Source organism: Gopherus evgoodei, chromosome 1 (genome assembly GCF_007399415.2).
Source record: "Gopherus evgoodei ecotype Sinaloan lineage chromosome 1, rGopEvg1_v1.p, whole genome shotgun sequence".
NCBI lineage: Eukaryota > Metazoa > Chordata > Testudines > Testudinidae > Gopherus > Gopherus evgoodei.
This window is the reverse complement of record NC_044322.1, coordinates 337,134,664-337,155,050: the sequence shown is the minus strand read 5'-3', so window position 1 is coordinate 337,155,050 and position 20,387 is coordinate 337,134,664. Positions and strand designations below refer to the sequence as shown.

General features: G+C 39.9%; 1 protein-coding gene across 6 annotated transcripts in view; it reads left to right on the top strand.

The window, feature by feature from the left end:
* Positions 1–20,387, top strand: part of CPNE8 (copine 8) — a 253,547-nt gene that overhangs the window by 135,574 nt on the left and 97,586 nt on the right. For 5 of the 6 annotated variants that reach the window (XM_030567773.1, XM_030566943.1, XM_030566068.1 and 2 more), the window contains exon 13: positions 5,229–5,290. In XM_030567773.1, coding sequence (XP_030423633.1) covers positions 5,229–5,290 — 62 coding nt within the window. Of the gene's footprint in view, positions 1–5,228; positions 5,291–6,896; positions 7,598–20,387 lie in introns of those variants that run through there. The other variant, XM_030570258.1, reaches the window with a different exon arrangement.

Sequence of the window (20,387 nt, the reverse complement as noted above, 5' to 3'; positions counted from 1 at the left end):
TTTCATCATTCCCGGACGACACCATCATGCGCCCTCCTCCCAATGTGGGAAATGACTTTATACGTTTCTAGGATCTCTATAAGAGAGTTGCAGATTCCCTTGACATTTCACTGTGGGAAGTGCAGGAGACATGACATAAGCTTGTTGACATCCTGCAAACATCAGTATCATCTAAAATCACTTTACCCATGAATGATGCAATCATGGAACTTGTCAAACACATCTGGCAGGCCCCTGCAACAATCGTTCCAACCTAGAAAAGGTCCAACAGGAAATATGTTCCTGCAACACGCGGGATTACAGATGCAAACTGTACAGGTTTGGCTCTGAACAACTTATTCCCCATGAAGGCACAGTATAAACAAATGCCTTATGGTGCAAAGCAAAATAAAAGACTTGCTATCCTGGTGGACACAACCACATAATGTGTGCCTAGGAATGCCTTTCACCCAGCCCTCCTCACCCCCCCGCCACCCTCCTACATTGACTATTACAATGGATGCATCCCTCATAGGTTGGGGAGAACATCTGAACTCATGCTCTGCTCAGGGCCATTGGTCCCCAACAGAAGCCCGAATTCACATAAATCTACTAGAACTAAGAGCCATTCACAATGTATGTGCAAACTTCCTACCCATAATCAGAAAAACAAGACCGTACAAATTCTCACAGACAACTTAGCATGCATATTCTACATAAACGGACAAGAGGTTGCACGCTCTCACTCCCTGTGTGCAGAGGCCATGTGACTGGCACTGGTGCATTCTGCACAACGTCCACATTGTAACAACCTCCCTACCCAGATATCAAAACACTACGGCAGATGCACTCAGCAGGAACTTTTCTCAGGACCACAAGTGTTTCTCCGCAACAAATTCAAGAAGTGGAGATTCCCCACAATAGACCTCTTCACAACAGAGCACAATACCAAATGCCCACTGTTTTGCTCCAGGGACGGAATGGACCGTCACTCCTTGGGGACACCTTTCTAATCAGTTGGGACACTCCCCTCCTATATGCCTTCCCCTACATTCCCCTAATAACACACATGCTTCACAGAGGACAAAACTACAGTAATACTGATACCCCCCCCCAAATGGCCTCATCAAACATGGTTCCCCTGCATTCTCAGAATGTCAGTGTGCAGTCCTCTCACCCTTTCCACTCTTACCTCGTCTCTTGTCCCAAGAATCAGGACGAATCCTGCTCCTGAACTTGGAGACACTCCGCCGCAAAGCATGGTTGCTCCATGGCTCCAGGGACCTGAAATGACATGCTCCAAAGAAGTACAGAACATTTTATTATATAGTCACAGACCAACTACCCACCACACACATTTAAACAAATGGAGACGTTTTGATTCTTGGTGTCACATGATGCAGACAAGATCAGTATCTGCACCCTTACCTTTGATTCTGGATTACCTGGTTGAATTTAGGATAAGAGCTCTCTATTAGCTCAATCAGAGTACGTCTCTCAGCCATAGCAACTTTCCACCATAAGACTGATGGCACGTCAATTTTTGTGCACACTATTGTCATAACCCAATGGCCTCCTCCCTCAGGGAGTCCCCTGGGAGGCAAATCAGCATTGTCTGTTGCTAATGCTGTTGCAAGCATTGCAAGGCATTTCAAAAAGGATTAAAGGTGTAAGTGTAAAGTAAAAAATTCCTTTGCAGGTTGCAAAAGGCCAAAAAAAAAATCGGGTTAACTCAACACTTCAGCTCTCAGCTCAGTCCAAAGATAAGACATGGACTCCAGTCATGGCGCTCAAACAAACTCAATGCAGCCAAAAAACCTGCAGCCACTTGTGCATCTTACCCAACCCCAGCCAACCGTAAAAAAAAAGGTGAGGGTCAGCTGGGCAAAACTGCAAAAAATTGCAAAACTCATAAAACAATAAAGGCCAGCAAAAAAAAAGAACCAGCAATTTTGTGTTGTCCCTAAAGCTGGTGTGTTTTTATAAAAACGCTAAAAAAACCCCCCACAAAACACACACAGCTGGTTTAAACTGGTACAAAAAGCACAAAAAACAAAGGTCCCTAAACAACCCCCCTCCCCATCCCCAAAAAAACCCCTCCAAAGCTTAAAGCCCTCCCAAAAGTAAAAACAAGTAAAAAATCAACAGCAAACCCTAAACGCCCTGTGTACAAAACAGAACTTCCGTCCAGCCTTACCCGTCTTCTTATGTTACACCCAGGCTTGGCCAGCCGTGGGTTGTGCATGTATAGTATAAAAGCGTGTTAGGGCATGGACACTAATGCTTTTTTCCTTCCTCTAAGTAATGTAAAAAGCCCCCAACACTCACCACTGTTATTTTATTAATAAATCTTTAAAACTTAAATCCTTGGGGTGCTCTTTCATCTCCTCCTCTAACAATCTTGCAGCCTCACCCTAATCACCTAATGCCTCAGGCAAATTAATAACAAAAATCTGTCACAATACCACCAAACCTTTTCTGAAAGGTCTCAACATTAACCCCAAAATCCTCACTCCCACTCCACCTTGGGACCTCAACTTAGTTCTCCAGGGCATCACCAGACACCTATTCGAACCATTAGCCACTTGCTCACTTCTCCACCTGTCAATGAAGGTGGCCTTTCTAGTCACCATTACATCTGCAAGACAGATGAGGGAACTAGGAGACCTCATGACTGACCCACCCTACAGAGTATTTTTCCGAAGATAAAATCACTCTCAGACCACATCCCAAGTTTTTACCTAAAAGTCGCCTCTTCGTTCCATCTCAACCAGCACATCTGCTTACCAGCATTCTATCCTAAGCCACATAAGGATAGATGAGAATCCACATGCCACACTCTGGATGTTCGCAGGGCCCTGGCTTTTAATATAGATAGAACAAGGTAATTCTGCAGATCCTCAAAATTATTTGTTTTAATCACGGAATGATCAAAAGAAGACACCATTTCCAAACAGAGGCTCTCCAAGTGGATTTCAGAATGCATCAGACTGTGTTACCAGCAACAGAACCTGCAACCCCCAAAGGGGATTTGTGCACATTCCACCAGGTCAATGTTGACTTCGATAGCTTTTCTGAACAACGTTCCCATATGTAAAACTGCAATCTGGGCCTCTACCCATACATTTACACAGCATGCAACATCTGATGCATTATTCATTGTATTATCCTCTGCCACGACTTCAATTACGAAACCTCTCCTTTCCCTTGGAGGGCACTGCTCTGAAGTCCCCTAAAGTGGAGCACCCACAGGGACATTATTTGAAGAAGAGAGGGTTATTCACCTTGTGCAGTAACTGAGATTCTTTGAGATGTGTGTCCCTGTGAGTGCTCCACTACCCTCCCTTCTCCCCTCCACTTTGGAGTTTCACTCTATGCTCTGCAATAGAGAAGGAATGGGGGAGGGGAGGGGTGTTGCACATTGCCAATTATCCACCGGAGGCAGCGCAAGACCAGGCACTGCTACCAAAAATCTCTGACAAGTGTGGAGTGCTCAACACCTAAAGTGAAGCCCTCACAGGGACGCACATCTCAAAGAACCTCAGTTACTGCACAAGGTGAGTAATACTCTTTCATTAAATCTATGCTAAAAACAGAAATATTCAGAATCTGATAATGAAGTTTTGTTAGAGAACAGTCTCTAAAAGAAAAAGTACAGTTATTTTATATGTGTATGTTATCATCCTGACTTTCAGAACATGGTCTTCTTTTGTGCATGTTAGGTATTCTGACATGTGCATGTGTGCGTGCATGCAATCATATTTGAAAACTGCACCAGTGTATGTTTCTGCATGCAAACATGATTGTGTATCAGATGAGGCTGTCTTGTTACTCTCTGTTTGAATTTAAAATGTAATTTTATGAGACGGGTTTTGTATTTTCCCTGTTCAGGGAGAGACCTAGCGTGCTTTTGGTCGCCATTAAAATAACAGTAGTAATTTTCTTCCTTGTCTGACTCCCTCCCTCTGACTTTTCTCTCTGCCAATCCCCTCCTAATCATCTGCCTCTGTATTGCTCCCTTGCCCCTTCAGCCCCCTGCCCTCCACACACTCTCCTTCTGTTTCTATCACAATCCTCTTCCAACTCACATTTTCCGTTTTGCACTCAATCTGTAGCCTCTCCACAGTTTGCTTCCTTCCCTCTCCAAGTTTTCCTTCTCCCAAATCCCCAGAAGCACTAAGAAGAGGTGAATTTATTCACTACAGGCTGCCTCACAGCCATTTGTAAAGGCTATGGGAAAACAGTACCCATCTTACCTAGTGTACACCAACACTTGGTGGCCATTTTTAATATGGGAGGTAAAATCACATTTTAAACACAAGTGCTTATGAGAACAGGAACAGCTTTAAACAACACCTAAAATAGTGATGCTTATTAGTATCATGAAAAATAAGTGGGAAATTTGTAATTACTTTGTACAAGGGAAGAAGTAAGTAGTCTGGTCACAAACCTTTTGAGCACAAACAATTGATCACTCATAATAGTACTTAAATTGACAGGTAATGGTGCAACATGAGTTAATTATTGACAAGAGGGCTGTAAAAATGATCATGTTCAATGGGAGTATAAATTGAAATATGCACATTGCCTTTAAAAAAAATCACTCTTTCAAAAGACTGATAGGACTTTATAGTGATAATTTCCCCACCTTCATCTTCACAGATCACCAAGGGTCAGATGTCGTGAGGAAGTTTCATGTTACGTTATAGATAAAATGAAACAGAGCTGAACTGAACTTTCTGCTTCTATAGATGTAATGCAATATCTAATGGAGCTGAATGCTATATCTCTTTTGCTTGAGATTAGGCCATTGTCATTCACTGAAGTACTAGAGGTGACATGCAACATATATAGATAATTTAATGTAGCTCTTCAAATGAAGTTGAAGTGGTCATATAAAGGATCAACTAGTCTTAGCATCTAACATTACTCTGTAGCATGCAGTGACTCCCACCACACTTGTTTTCTACCCCACATGCAGTAATATTTCTTCGAAATTTTCTTTCACCTCCCTGCATCCTTCGCTTAGTCTAGAATAATACAAAGTCGTTTAAAACTCTTCTTAGATTTCCAGGCTTGTCCCATGCCTTTCAAAAGGGATTTATGAATTGCTTATCTTCTTTCTTCCCTAATATTGTAGGAAATGATATCATAAATAAAAGCCTTGAAAATATTGTACATTAATTTTCTACTTGTATTTGATTTAAGGAATGACCATTCTTGCCTGATTCTGTTTTACTTGCTTTCAGGTAACATTGCTTTCCTTCCTAGTTGAAACAGAAGTTTCATTCCTTGACTATATTAAAGGCGGGTAAGTGATCCCTGCAAACTTTTCTTGTTTCTCTTTTCATTATAATTCACTAATAATCTGTTTACGTTCTTGCTAAGTGATAGTCCTAAATATCCATAAGAATTTTATTACTTTTTTCATTTTAGGGAGTAAACGTCCTTATTGATAAAAGAAATAACTAACTACATAAGAAAGTTATGTTTTGTTTTGGTAGGGTTTTGTTTTGTTATTTAAATGTGCTTGTATCTGTTTGTATTCACGAAGTCAATGCTGAATAAGTGTCACCTTCCACTTGGAGTAGAAGGTGGTAAGGTTCATGATGGTTCATAGTTTCTGTGGAAGTTCATTCCACAGCCTCAGGGCTGGTCCTCAGAATGGGCTAGCTCAGACACGTATGAGTTCCATTGTGCCTGAAGAGTAGAATTGTTGATCATGATCCTTACCTTGGAGTTTTAGGCAATCTTTTAGGTATCCCGGAATTAGACCATTGAAGTAGCTTGCTTATTAACTAATTTGAGAATGGACGAAGTGTAGTCCTATGTAAAATGCATTGCAGTGGTCTGGTGTCAAGGTGACTGTCATAAACAGATAGTTAAGAGTTAATGTCTCTTTTACCTGTAAAGGGTTAAGAAGGTCACCTAGCCTAGCTGACACCTGACCAGAGAAACCAATGGGGGGACAGGATGTTTCAAAAGGAAGGAGGGAAGTTCCCTTTGTCTCAGTTTTAATTTCAGTTTTGACTGGAGTGGAAAAGATCAAGGAATCAGCCTCTTATCAGAGTAGTGAGTATCAGAAAAGTTATAAATGAGTTTGTTTATTTTCTTTTGTAACTTGTCTTGTGCAATTAGAGGTATCATCAAATTGGGATTTCTTTTGTGTATCTAAGGTTTTGCCCAGGAGAACATCCTCTGTGTTTTGAATCTGTTGTCTGTGAGAATAGCTTGTATGCTAATCTCTCAGAGGGTTTTCTTTCACCTTTCTTTCTTTAATTAAAAGTCTTATTTTTAAGAACCTGATTGATTTTTTCCTTAGTTAAGATCCAAGGGGGTTGGATCGGGACTCACCAAGAATTGGTGGGAGAAAGGAAAAGAGGGGGGGATGAGTAATTCCTCCTTGTTTTAAGATCCAAGGGTTTGGATCGGTGTTCACCAGGGAATTGATGAAGGATCTCTCAAGGCTACTGAGGGAAGGGTTATAATACTTGGGAGGGAAACATTTTGGGGGTGGGAGGAAGACAGTGTTTCCCAAATGACTCAAATATGGGTGGTGGCAGCAAAACCAGATCTAAGCTGGTAATTCAGCTTATGGGTTCTCATGCAGGTCCCCACATTTGTGCCCTAAAGTTCAGAGTCCTATGACAGTGATAAAGGCATGGATAATCATGGCAAAGTCAACATTAAAAAGGGCAAGTAAATAATGAGATGCACGTAACAACAATTGAGCATTAAGAGCAATTTAAGATACTACAGAACATTCCTTCTCCTCCCTCCCCTCGCTCCCAACATTAGAACCAATTCTCACTGTCTCATTTTATTGCTTCCCCCAGTCTTTTAGGCTTAAGGCATAATCTGTCTTGTTTGAATGGAATTTCAATTGCCTGTCCTTAATCCATGTCCTGTCTTTCTAGACACTGTGTAACCTGTTGCAAATACCCTGGGAAAGTCAGAAGAGGCAGAAATATAAAAGTGGGTGTTGTCTATGTGGAGACTCCACTCCACAAGTTTAACAACAGTGCAATGAAAGTTGGCCCTTCTCCCAGAGTCCTGATTGGCATGGCTTGAACAAACAGGAGAAACTGGGGCTCCATCTCCACAGATCTCTTGTTAGATAAAGAGATGGCAGGAAATCCCACTCCAACTTGTTGCAACCTCTCTGTCAACTTCTGCTTTCCTCAGACATGTTACTTAGGGCTTGTAGTCAATGGTATTAAAGGCAGCTGTTCTATAGACATAGGTATAGATTATTTTTTTTTAAAGGACACATGGAGTGAAATCCTGTACTTATAGAAATCATTTGGAAAACTCTCCCACTGACTTCACTGGATCCAGGAATTCACACTGATCGTTGTTAGGAGGAGAATGTTGACCAACATCACTTTTTTGAATGGATTTAGTATCTTTCTTTACTGGAGTCACTGATACTGGGATCAAGACAAATTGCATTTAAACATCCCTTTTTCTCTGTTATGTGGTAAGACTTGCATTTTTTAGAATTATCCCAGAATTCATTTTAAAAAAAAATCTTGTGTAACAAAAAGAATGAGTAAAAGCCATTCATTTAATATATTACACATATATATTAAAAGTGTCCGGCATATCATAAAATGCAAACTGTGAATACAAGTGATTCTTAGTTACCATTATCAATATCTTACATATTTTTCCGTAAACTGAAATAAAAAATCATTTGTTCAAACAGTCCTTGACATTAGTAACTTTCATTTATCATTTTCTTTTTCCACATTGTACTATAAACAGAACAGGGTATAACTTAGTAGGATGTTCTATCTGTCTAAAAGTATCAACAACAATATGTGTAATTTAAATTTGTATTCAAAATATTTTTCATTTGTTAGTGATTTTATACTATCACATACATTCATGGCCGTAAAAACAGACAGGATTTTGAGAAAAAGAACTCTTTTTTTTAAAAAATGTGTACCATATTATTCTTTTCAGATATGACATGCAACATGTTGTCTGAGGATCAGGAATCAGAATTACTTTCTTTGCTATCTCTTCCTTCCCTTACCCAACACAGTGTCATGGCATTTAATCTTTACTCCTGTGGGCATTTTTTCCTTATTAGTCACTTTGTCCCTATCTGTGATATGTCTCCAAATTTTGTTTTTTTCCATTTCATGTTGTTTCCTTTAGCTGACCAAGAAGGAAAGAAGAAGATGATTCTGCACAAATGCAATATTGGCCTTTTTAGAAATAAACATCTATGCAATGCAGCATGTTGAAAATTTTTATGATAATTGATTGCAGGTGGTTAAGACTAAAATTAATGAAATGCTTGGCAGCTCTTAACGATAACAAATGGGGACTACAATATTAAGTTCCTGGTTTCATTAAATTATGTTTTGAGCTTTGCTTTTTTTAAAAAGTCTGACTGGATATGCCATTCTAGGTATCATCAATATTGTCTTTGTAAAGATGTCTGGATGAGATACTATTCCTCCAATGGCTTGTGATTTTAATTCTGAGCTATACTTAGGCCATGTCTACATCTAAAATTTTGCAGCGCTGGTTGTTACAGCTGTATTAGTACAGCTGTATAGGGCCAGCGCTGCAGAGTGGCCACACTTACAGCAACCAGCGCTGCAAGTGGTGTTAGATGTGGCCACACTGCAGCGCTGTTGGGCGGCTTCAAGGGGGGTTCCGGGACGAGAGAGCAAACCGGGAAAGGAAACCAGCTTCCCCGCGGTTTGCTCTCTCGGTCCCGGAGCCAGCCAGCAAACCGCAGGGAAGGAGACCTGCTTGCTCGGGGTTCCGGGACCGAGAGAGCAAACCGGGAACGCCGCGGTTTGCTCTCTCGGTCCCGGAGCCAGCCAGCAAACCGCAGGGAAGGAGACCTGCTTGCTCGGGGTTCCGGGACCGAGAGAGCAAACCGGGAACGCCGCGGTTTGCTCTCTCGGTCCCGGAGCCAGCCAGCAAACCGCAGGGAAGGAGACCTGCTTGCTCGGGGTTCCGGGACCGAGAGAGCAAACCGCGGCGAAGCTGGTTTCCTTTCCCGGTTTGCTCTCTCGGTCCCGGAACCCCGAGCAAGCAGGTCTCCTTCCCTGCGGTTTGCTGGCTGGCTCCGGGACCGAGAGAGCAAACCGCGGCGAAGCTGGTTTCCTTTCCCGGTTTGCTCTCTCGGTCCCGGAACCCCGAGCAAGCAGGTCTCCTTCCCTGCGGTTTGCTGGCTGGCTCCGGGACCGAGAGAGCAAACCGCGGCGTTCCCGGTTTGCTCTCTCGGTCCCGGAACCCCGAGCAAGCAGGTCTCCTTCCCTGCGGTTTGCTGGCTGGCTCCGGGACCGAGAGAGCAAACCGGGAAAGGAAACCAGCTTGATTACCAGAGGCTTCCTCCTTCCACGGAGGTCAAGAAAAGCGCTGGTAACTGTCTACATTGGATTACCAGCGCTGGATCACCAGCGCTGGATCCTCTACACCCGAGACAAAACGGGAGTACGGCCAGCGCTGCAAACAGGGAGTTGCAGCGCTGGTGGTGCCCTGCAGATGTGTACACCTTCAAAGTTGCAGCGCTGTAACTCCCTCACCAGCGCTGCAACTTTCTGATGTAGACAAGCCTTTAGTGTTGCATTTTCAATGTACTTGGGTGTAAGGGATCTCTGTCTTGTATCTGAAGTGACATATCTGCCTAACTTGATTTATGTACTGCTATCAAGTATTGATATTAAATCAGCTACTACATCACACAGTGGTTCCCACATTTAAATAGATATAGTATACTAGAAATTAACATCTCATTTCAAATTGAACTTTTCTTTCCATTCAGTAATTAGCAATACACATTCTTATCAGAAAAGTTTCAAAAGTTGTAAATAGCATTTGAAGTGCAGACCTGATGAAGTGCTGTATAAGCTCAAAATCTTGTCTCTCTCACCAACAGAAGTTGGTCCAATAAAAGATATTACCTCATCCACCTTGTGTTTCAAATATCCTGGGACCAGCGTGGCTACAACAACACTGTATATTTTAAATTCAGGCAGAGTAGCCAGGGGATTGAGGTGTGGTTGAGGTACCCCAGCACCCCAGTAATCTCTGGCAACAGGAATGCCCCGGGGGCTGTTGGCAATTGGCATGAAATAGAACAGCCCTTAGACTACTCCAGTCTATGCAGGGAACAAACCAGCAGCCAGATGGCCCCAGGAGTTAGAAGGCCCAAAGGGTCTTTTTGTGTTGAAGTCTCTCTGTCTTATGGCTGTAAAGATATCTATAAAAATGTGAAGACAAATATAAATTGATGATGTGAATAACCATGTTCATCTTATTGGATGTTAACCTTGAAGCCTAATGATGATGTGTTAAATATGGACACTGTTACCTATTTCACAGTTGATCATTTACAGAAAAATCAGTGTGCTCCATCTTTAGATTAGTAGTATTTATTGGAATGGAGTGTACAGTAGAGCAACTGCTTTCTGTTGAAATTTGCTGGCATGAGGAATTCAGTCCCCTTCCCACCACAAAATGTAAAGTCATATTTTGCTCTGTCAAAGTGGGGGAGGATAGAAAGAGATGCTTTCCTTCCCAATACTACAGATGGACACCCACACTTTATTTAGATGCTAAAAGCCCTCTCTATTCACTGTACTAATCACATTGTATTGGATGATGTACATAAAGTGAGAGGACAAGGGCTTGTGTGCAACAGCCACTTAATTATGAAATTTTAGCCACATAATTCTGGTGTGCCCCTGGAACCTTGAGGTATAACTGGGAAAATGAGATAAAACTCAGAGAGAGAAAATATAGAGTTCACATCTGGAAAATCTTCCTGATGGTGATATTGTATTCAACTGTATAGGAGTCTCCAAAGAGAAGTGATGGAAGTCCTATTACATGGGACTTCCGTGACTAGACAGGACAAAGCACAAAATGCACAGGCTGAAGGAAACAATCCTGCACCAACAAAGAGATTGACTGGATATTCTAATAGGTCTTTCCTTCTTCTGAATTCTAAGATTCTATTAGCCAGTTATAATTATTGTGTTAAAATCAAGGGAGTTGGGGGGAAACAAGCAAACGAATACATTTGTTTCAAAAGGAAAAAAAATCAAAATCTGTAAAGCATTAAAATCTTTATAAAGTTCCAAATATTGAACATAGGTAATTGTCATATGAGAATTTCAGTTGTGTGTGTATATAATTATTACAGAATTGCAAAATCTTAGGTTATTTGTTTGCAATCTCAACATTTCAGTTTACAGTAAGGCTTTAAACATAATGTTGGAAATTTTGCCTTTAAGGATGAGCAATTAGCTGAAAGTGTCATTTCAAACTTCTATAAAGCATGACGATCTTCTTTATATATTAAAAAAAATTATTCTCATACACAGATCACTTTAAAAGTAGTAAGATTGTAGTGTTCTTGAATATATGTAATCCTACCTATAATAAATCATGTATCTCCTTGCTCTCTTCTGTCCACTCCAATCAAAAACACATTTTAGACATTTCTTTACAATACATAATTTAGATCAGAAGACTGAGGTTAATATTGCAAACAATATATGAAAGAATAAACAGTCCTAGCTGAAACCTCTGAGTACAGCTATTTCATGTTGTGTGTGAATGTAGTAGGGCTGTCAAGCAATTAAAAATATTAATCGTGATTATTACATGATTAATCACACTCTTAATAATAGAATACCATTTTAAAAATATTTTTTGAATGTTTTTTACATTTTCAAATATATAGATTTCAGTATATTTTGAAATATATATATTCAATATATATTGATGTGGATGGGTATAGTTTGCTCAGGAAGGATAGACAGGGGAAAAAGGGAGGAGGTGTTGCCTTATATATTAAAAATGTACACACTTGGACTGAGGTGGAGATGGACATAGGAGACGGAAGTGTGGAGAGTCTCTGGGTTAGGATAAAAGGGGTAAAAAACAAGGGTGATGTCATGCTAGGAGTCTACTACAGGCCACCTAACCAGGTGGAAGAGGTGGATGAGGCTTTTTTTAAACAACTAACAAAATCATCCAAAGCCTAAGATTTGATGGTGATGGAGGACTTCATCATATATTTTCCCAGATATATGTTGGGAAAATAACACCGCGGGGCACAGATAGTCTGTGCTATCCAATAAGTTCCTGGACTGCATTGCAGACAATTTTTTATTTCAGAAGGTTGAAAAAGCTACTGGGGGGAAGCTGTTCTAGACTTGATTTTAACAAATAGGGAGGACCTCGTTGAGAATTTGAAAGTAGAAGGAAGCTTGGGTGAAAGTGATCATGAAATCATAGAGTTTGCAATTCTAAGGAAGGGTAGAAGGGAGTACAGCAAAGTAGAGACAATGGATTTCAGGAAGGCAGATTTTGGTAAGCTCAGAGAGCTGATAGGTAAGGTCCCATGGAAATCAAGACTGAGGGGAAAAACAACTGAGGAGAGTTGGCAGTTTTTCAAAGGGACGCTATTAAGGGCCCAAAAGCAAGCTATTCCGATGGGTAGGAAAGATAGAAAATGTGGCAAAAGACCACCTTGGCTTAACCACGAGATCTTGCATGATCTAAAAAATAAAAAGGAATCATATAAAAAATGGAAACTAGGTCAGATTACAAAGGATGAATATAGGCAAATAACACAGGAATGCAGGGGCAAGATTAGAAAGGCAAAGGCACAAAATGAGCTCAAACTAGCTATGGGAATAAAGGGAAACAAGAAGACTTTTTATCAATACATTAGAAGCAAGAGGAAGAGTAAGGACAGGGTAGGCCCACTGCTCAGTGAGGAGGGAGAAACAGTAACAGGAAACTTGGAAATGTCAGATATGCTTAATGACTTCTTTGTTTCGGTCTTCACTGAGAAGTCTGAAGGAATGTCTAACATATTGAATGCTTATGGGAAGGGGGTAGGTTTAGAAGATAAAATAAAAGAGCAAGTTAAAAATCACTTAGAAAAGTTAGATGCCTGCAAGTCACTGGGGCCTGATGAAATGCATCCTAGAATACTCAAGGAGTTAACAGAGGAGGTATCTGAGCCTCTAGCTATTATCTTTGGAAAGTCATGGGAGACGGGAGAGATTCCAGAAGACTGGAAAAGGGCAAATATAGTGCCCATCTCTAAAAATGGAAATAAAAACAACCCAGGAAACTACAGACCAGTTAGTTTAACTTCTGTGCCAGGGAAGATAATGGAGCAAGTAATTAAATAAATCATCTGCAAACACTTGGAAGGTGGTAAGGTGCTGGGAATAGCCAGCATGGATTTGTAAAGAACAAATCATGTCAAACCAATCTGATAGCTTTCTTTGATAGGATAATGAGCCTTGTGGATAAGGGAGAAGCGGTGGATGTGGTATACCTAGACTTTAGTAAGGCATTTGATATGGTCTCACATGATATCCTTATCGATAAACTAGGCAAATACAATTTAGATAGGGCTACTATAAGGTGGGTGCATAACTGGCTGGATAACTGTACTCAGAGAGTAGTCATTAATGGCTCCCAATCCTGCTGGAAAAGTATAACAAGTGGGGTTCCGCAGGGGTCTGTTTTGGGACCGGCTCTGTTCAATATCTTCATTAATGACTTAGATGGCATAGAAAGTACGCTTATTAAGTTTGTGGATGATACCAAACTGGGAGGGATTGCAATTGCTTTGGAGGACAGGGTCAAAATTCAAAATGACTGGACAAATCGGAGAAATGGTCTGAGGTAAACCGGATGAAGTTCAATAAAGACAAATGCAAAGTGCTCCACTTAGGAAGGAACAATCAGTTTCACACATACAGAATGGGAAGAGACTGTCTAGGAAGGAGTATGGCAGAAAGAGATCTAGGGGTCATAGTGGACCACAAGCTAAATATGAGTCAACAGTGTGATACTGTTGCAAAAAAAGCAAACATGATTCTGGGATTCATTAACAGGTATGTTGTAAACAAGACACGAGAAGTCATTCTTCCGCTCTACTCTGCGCTGGTTAGGCCTCAACTGGAGTATTGTGTCCAGTTCTGGGCACTGCATTTCAAGAAAGGTGTGGAGAAATTGGAGAGGGTCCAGAGAAGAGCAACAAGAATGATTAAAAGATCTTGAGAACATGACCTATGAAGGAAGGCTGAAAGAACTGGGTTTATTTAGTTTGGAAAAGAGAAGACTGAGAGGGGACATGATAGCAGTTTTCAGGTATCTAAAAGGGTGTCATCAGGAGGAGGGAGAAAACTTGTTCACCTTAGCCTCTAATGATAGAACAAGAAGCAATGGGCTTAAACTACAGCAAGGGAGATTTAGGTGGGACATTAGGAAAAAGTTCCTAACTGTCAGGGTAGTTAAACACTGGAATAAATTGCCTCGGGAGGTTGTAGAATCTCCGTCTCTGGAGATATTTAAGAGTAGGTTAGATAAATGTCTATCAGGGATAGTCTAGACGTATTTGGTCCTGCCATGAGGGCAGGGGACTGGACTCGATGATCTGTCGAGGTCCCTTCCAGTCCTAGAGTCTATGAATCTATGAATCAATTACAACACAGAACACAGTGTATAGTGTTCACTTTATATTTATTTTTATTACAAATGTTTGTGCTATAAAAAGCAAAAGAAATAATATCTTTCAATTCACCTCATACAAGTACTGTAATACAACTTATTTATCATGAAAGTTGAACTTACAAATGTAGAATTATATTTAAAAAAAAAAAGCTGAATTCAAAAACAAAACAGTATAAAACTTTAAGGCCTAGAAGTCCACTCAGTCCCATTTCTTGTTCAGTCAGTGACTCAGACAAACAAGTATGTTTTCATTTGCAGGAAATAATGCTGCCTGCTTCGTGCTTACAATGTCACCTGAAAGTGAGAACAGATATTCACATGGCACTGTTGTAGCCGGGGTGGCAAAATATTTACGTTCCAGATGCATTAAAGATTCATACATCCCTTCATGCTTCAATCACGATTCTAGAGGATATGCGTCCATGCTGATGATAGGTTCTGCTCAATAACGATCCAAAGCAGTGCAGACCGACGCATGTTCACTTTCATACTCTGAGACAGATACCACCAGCAGAAGATTGATTTTCTTTTTTGATGGTTTGGATTCTGTAGTTTCCAAGTCAGAGTGTTGCTCTTCTAAGACTTCTGAAAGCATGCTCCACACCTCATCCATCTCAGATTTTGAAGGCACTTCAGATTCTTAAACCTTGGGTCGAGTGCTGTAGCTATCTTTAGAAATCTTACATTGGTATCTTCTTTGTGTTTTTTCAGATCAGCAGTGAAAGTGTTCTTAAAACGAAGCCGGCAGCATTATCTCCTGTAAATGTAAAGTAGTAGGACTGAGTGGACTTGCAGACTCTAAAGTTTTACATTGGTTTGGTTTGTTTTCGAGTGTAGTTACGTAACAAAAAATAATCTACATTTTTAAATTACACTTTCATGGTCAAGAGATTACTTTATGGTATTGAATGAGGTGAATTGAAAAATACTATTTCTTCTGTGTATTATTTTTATAGGACAAATACTTGTAATGAAAATAATATAAAGTTACTGTACACTTTGTATTCTGTGTTGTAATTGAAATCAATATATTTGAAAATGTAGAAACATCAAAATATATTTAATACATTTCAATTAGTATTCTATTGTTTGACAGTGTGGTTAAAACTGTAATTATGATTAATTTGTTTTGAGTTAATCATGTGAGTTAACTGCAATTAATTGGAAGTCCTAGTATGTATATGTAAAAGAAAATATATTTGTCCATCTCCTGCAATTAATTGACTCTTGCCATCACAAATTACATAGCTCAATATAATGCATGTGACAATGTCATGGAGCAAAATATTGGAGTCAGAGCACATACCTCTGAAATTAAAGACTCATGACAAGTTAGCTTTTCAGCTGTGGTATGTTACATAGATTGTGGCATTCTTCAGGGGAGGCTGGACTGGTTGGGCAAGGAGACTGAGACTGGGAACTGCGGGATCGGAGGCCTGAGCTGGAGGGATGGAGATGAAATGGGCTTTGTTGGGCAAGGAGATTGGGACTGAGAGATGGAAGGAGTAGGGGAGACAGTAACTGATTGGGCATGTCGACCAGGACTAGGAGCCAGAGGGACAAGATTAGGAGATGGTGAGGAAAACAATGTGGGGGACTGGGAGCCGGTTAACAAGGGAAGGACTGATGATGATGATATATGAGGAAGGGGTAGGAGACTGAGACTGGATGATCAAGGAGCCTGAAGATAGGAACCAGTGTAGAGAGGAATGAGCTTTGGAAAGGGAGGATAGATCTGACAAAAGGCTGAGGTGCAGAGGCAGAAATGTGACTGTCTGGATAAAGAGACTGGACAAAAGGCTGAGGGAGGGGGTTGGTGTGGGAGGCTGAATTGCCAGGGTAAGGAAACTAGAACCTGGAGCCAGTGGTGTGTATTAGAGGGAGAGACTTGAGATGAGCAGGGAGGAGGGAACTGTTTCAAACAGCAGTAAAGTCAAAGGGTACTATATAACTTCTACTGTGCAACAGCAGTGTCCACATGGCCACTTAGTGTGTGACAGGCTAGTGCACCGTAGATTCACACTCCAGCTTGCTGCTCCTTATGTCTGCGTATAGACCGCTTAGACTGGGTGTGATGAATACTTTGGGACTTGGCTAGCAAACCCAGAGGGGGAGCTAGGACTGACTGGGCAAGGAGACTGGGATAAGAAATCTGAGGAGTGGAAACTAGGACTGTAGAGGCAGGGAGAATGGAACTGGGGCAAGGAGCCGAGGTGGAGAAGAGAGAGGACTCAAACAGGGAGAGGTTGGAGGGTCATGGCAGAATGGGTCACGCTTGGGAGGGAATAGGCAGAAGAGTCGATGGCTACAAGAGCACCCTCCCCTCCAGAGCCTGGAGTGGAACCCAAGGTTCCTGAGTCTCACCATTCCTCTGCTGTCAGCAAACATCTGTGAAACCCACTAGCTAAATGTGTGTCTCATCCCCTTTAATCCAGCAACCTGCTATTTCTGTAAGATACTCCCTTATCTCAAGTGGCTCTAAAGGTTCAAATCCTGTTTATGGATCATCTGGGTGTCAGTTTGATGCCGCATGCTAGAATTTTATTTTTCAATTTGCTTTTTTTAAAACTTAGGAAATTATGTACTATAAAACTATGATAAAGAGCACTATTAAGGTTGCAGAGTGAAGCACTCAAAAGTTATGTAATGCCAGAGTTATGCATCTGCTTAGTTGCCATAACTGTATTTATTAAAAAATGTTGTTTTTCATAATTGAATAAATGGGTGGGTTTCACCCACTTTGTTGTAGGGTTATAAGAATGATTCATTCTTGAACTATAAAGGCCTGCTGTGCCTAAGGAAGGGCATGGATTCAAACAAATTTACCAGTGCTGTACTGTTGGAATGCTTGTCTTCTGCGTTTAACAAATGTCATGGTTTTGACTTCCAGAGTGGTATTCTGTGTACACACTGGGTTGCATAGATTTCCTTCATGGTAACTTAAACTCTAAATTTGATGACATTCAGTCAGTAAATGCCCTTGAACTGCGGGACATGAGAACTCTATAATGTCTCTGTGTATTTATTATAGGTGCTTTTAAATATAATCAGAGAAATCACAAGAGGAATAAAAATATAGTGTTCATATATGTTTTATTGGGGGGAATGTATTTTATTAAGAATTTTAAATCTTTTAATGACTTTTTTTTTTAGGGGTTTCAACTGCAATTTTTAAAAATACTTTGAAAATACTTTTGTTGGAATCTTTATTGCTTAATCTTGCCCTTTTTAAATTTGTTACTTTGGAAAGCTAGAACACCTATTGTAAGGCATTCTTTTAACTTTGTGACTGAACTAAACACACTTGGAGATTTTTAAGAGTAGATTAGACAAACCCCTATCAGGGATGGTCCACATAGTACTTAGTCGTGCTACGAGTGCAGGGGACTGAATTAGATGACCGATCGAGGTTCCTTCCTGTCCTACTATTCTATATAATTAATTTCTCAAATATTCTTTCTCTAAAATTACATTAATATGCAGGACATAAATTACCCAGATTATGCTTGCATATTTTTCAGTTTAGAAGTTACTACCTTTTTTCCTGGTCTGAGTTCTTAAATAATCTATTTACAGACAATAAATTATGAAGGACTTTAATTACATAAACGTTGTAGATTTTAGTTCAATATTAAAAAATAAATACATCATAGTCCATGATGTTATTTTGAATAATTAGTATGACAATTCTCCAAACATCATATAAAATAAGAGTTCTCCCTAAAATCCTATTGAAGTCAGAACATAACTTCTGTCTGTCAGTCCATCCACTTTATCCTGGGTCCATCACTATGATATCTCACACTTGTTAAAAATAATTGCTGTTAGATATTGCTAAATCATTGCTTGCAGAACCGCCTCATATAGATTAAATAATGCTGTGCTTGGCTTTGTTCAACTAAAACTAATTAATAAAGTACACTATGCTTACAGGACTTAAACATTTAAGCCAAGATTTTAAAAGTGAAAGCTGCTAGGTCTTGGCACTTTTGAAATTCATTTTATTTAATCATGCACCTAAATAGCGATGTAGAAGCTCAACTTTAGGCGGCCATTTAAAAAAAAATTGACCTTCATTCCATTAGGTATTGAAGACTGGAACTGCGACATAACTTCTTAGGTGGCCTGTGTACTGGGTGTTTCTTAACATACCGAACAGTGCAGTGTGAGAGTTAGCAGAATGTAGTAAAGTGAAACATATTTTAATCTGTTAATGAACACAAAATGATAGTAATAATGGAATTGGATTTAAATTGGAAGATTCAAATAAAATATTAGATTCTATTAAAATAATTTTACATAATGAATTGCAGAAAAATAAGTTCAGTGCACTGTAAAGCATGTCCATAACTTTTAGTTTGTTTCCAGAACACAGACAAAAGTATTCTGAGGAATGTTATGCAAATAAATAAACTAATCATCCTTCTTGGTTTATAAAATGTTCATCCCTGGTATTTCCACAACAGATAGTTTCTGAAATTAGTTTTCCCAGACTGTTTTAATTATGGCCATGATATTCATGCTTCATCGTATTTACCTGTTATAGGGAAAATTCTGCTGAAACGTAACTATGGTGGAGCTCATGCTCCTCCTTAATAACCCTTTGCACAGGGGCATGCATGTTTGCAACGCAATTCTTACCTTTGAAAAAATTTCCTTAACTGGCTCCAGTGTTCTTTGCAAGTGAATGTTGGGTAGAAGCTTCCATACCTATTTTCTGTTCAAGAAATACTTAAGCAAATTTAATATGGCTAAACTATTAGCATTATCCATATTTTTTTCCCCCTGCTATTATTTTTTCCTACAGTTTCCTTATCCTTTTCTCCCAAAACCTATTGCTGCACTGTGTAACTGGGTTTCCAGTTTTCTGCAGCTTCTTTCCCTGATGCTGAATGAGATCAGTTTGAGGGATGAATATTTCAACTACATACTATAAAGGTGAAAACATCAGAGCATAGGAAACTATGTGAAGTCACAGTGCAGAACTGTGGAGCCTGGAGAACTGTATTTACAGTGTTTATTATAGCTGTCTTGGACTTTGGAAATGTTGTTCTCTCAGGCTATGCATCTGTAATATGAGATGACAGCTAAAGTAGCACTAAAGGAAATCTAGTGACCTCTGTGTGATCATTGCATAAATACTTACGAAACCTACACATTGATTGTGGCAGTGGGAGGAGAAAGTTATTGGTTCTACTACTTCTTACTTTCTCTATAGAAATAACTCTAAAACAAGCATAGATTAAAATGAAAGGATAACTCATAAAAAGTAAGTGTTTGCTTTGGTCTTCTTTTATATCACAATTATTATAGGTATGAAATTCACAGGCGCATGCACGCACACACACACACACTCTCTCTCTTCATTTATTCCAAGGCAAGAAGGGTCATTGTGATCATCTGGTCTGACCTGTATAATAAAGGCTAAAGTACATCCCCAAAATAATTTGTAGAGCATATCTTTTAGAAAAGCATCCAATCGTGATTTAAAACTTGTCAAAAATGGAGTATCCACCATGACCCTTGGTAAATTGTTCCAGTGGCTAATCACTCTCACCGTTTAAAAGTTCTGCCTTATTTCCAGTCTGAAGTCTAGCTTCATCTTCCAGCCATACCTATCTCTGCTAGATTGAAGAGACAGTTATTAAATATTTGTTCCCTGTGTAGATACTTGAATACTGTAATCAAGTCACCCCTTAATCTTCTCTTTGTTAAACTAAATAGATTGAGCTCTTTGAATCTATCACACTGAGACATGTTTTCTAATCCTTTAATCATTCTTGTGGCTCTTCTCTGAATGCTCTCCAATTTATCAACATCTTTCCTGAATTCTGAGCACCAGACCTGAACACAGTATTCCAGCAGCAGTCGTACCACTGCCAAATACAGAG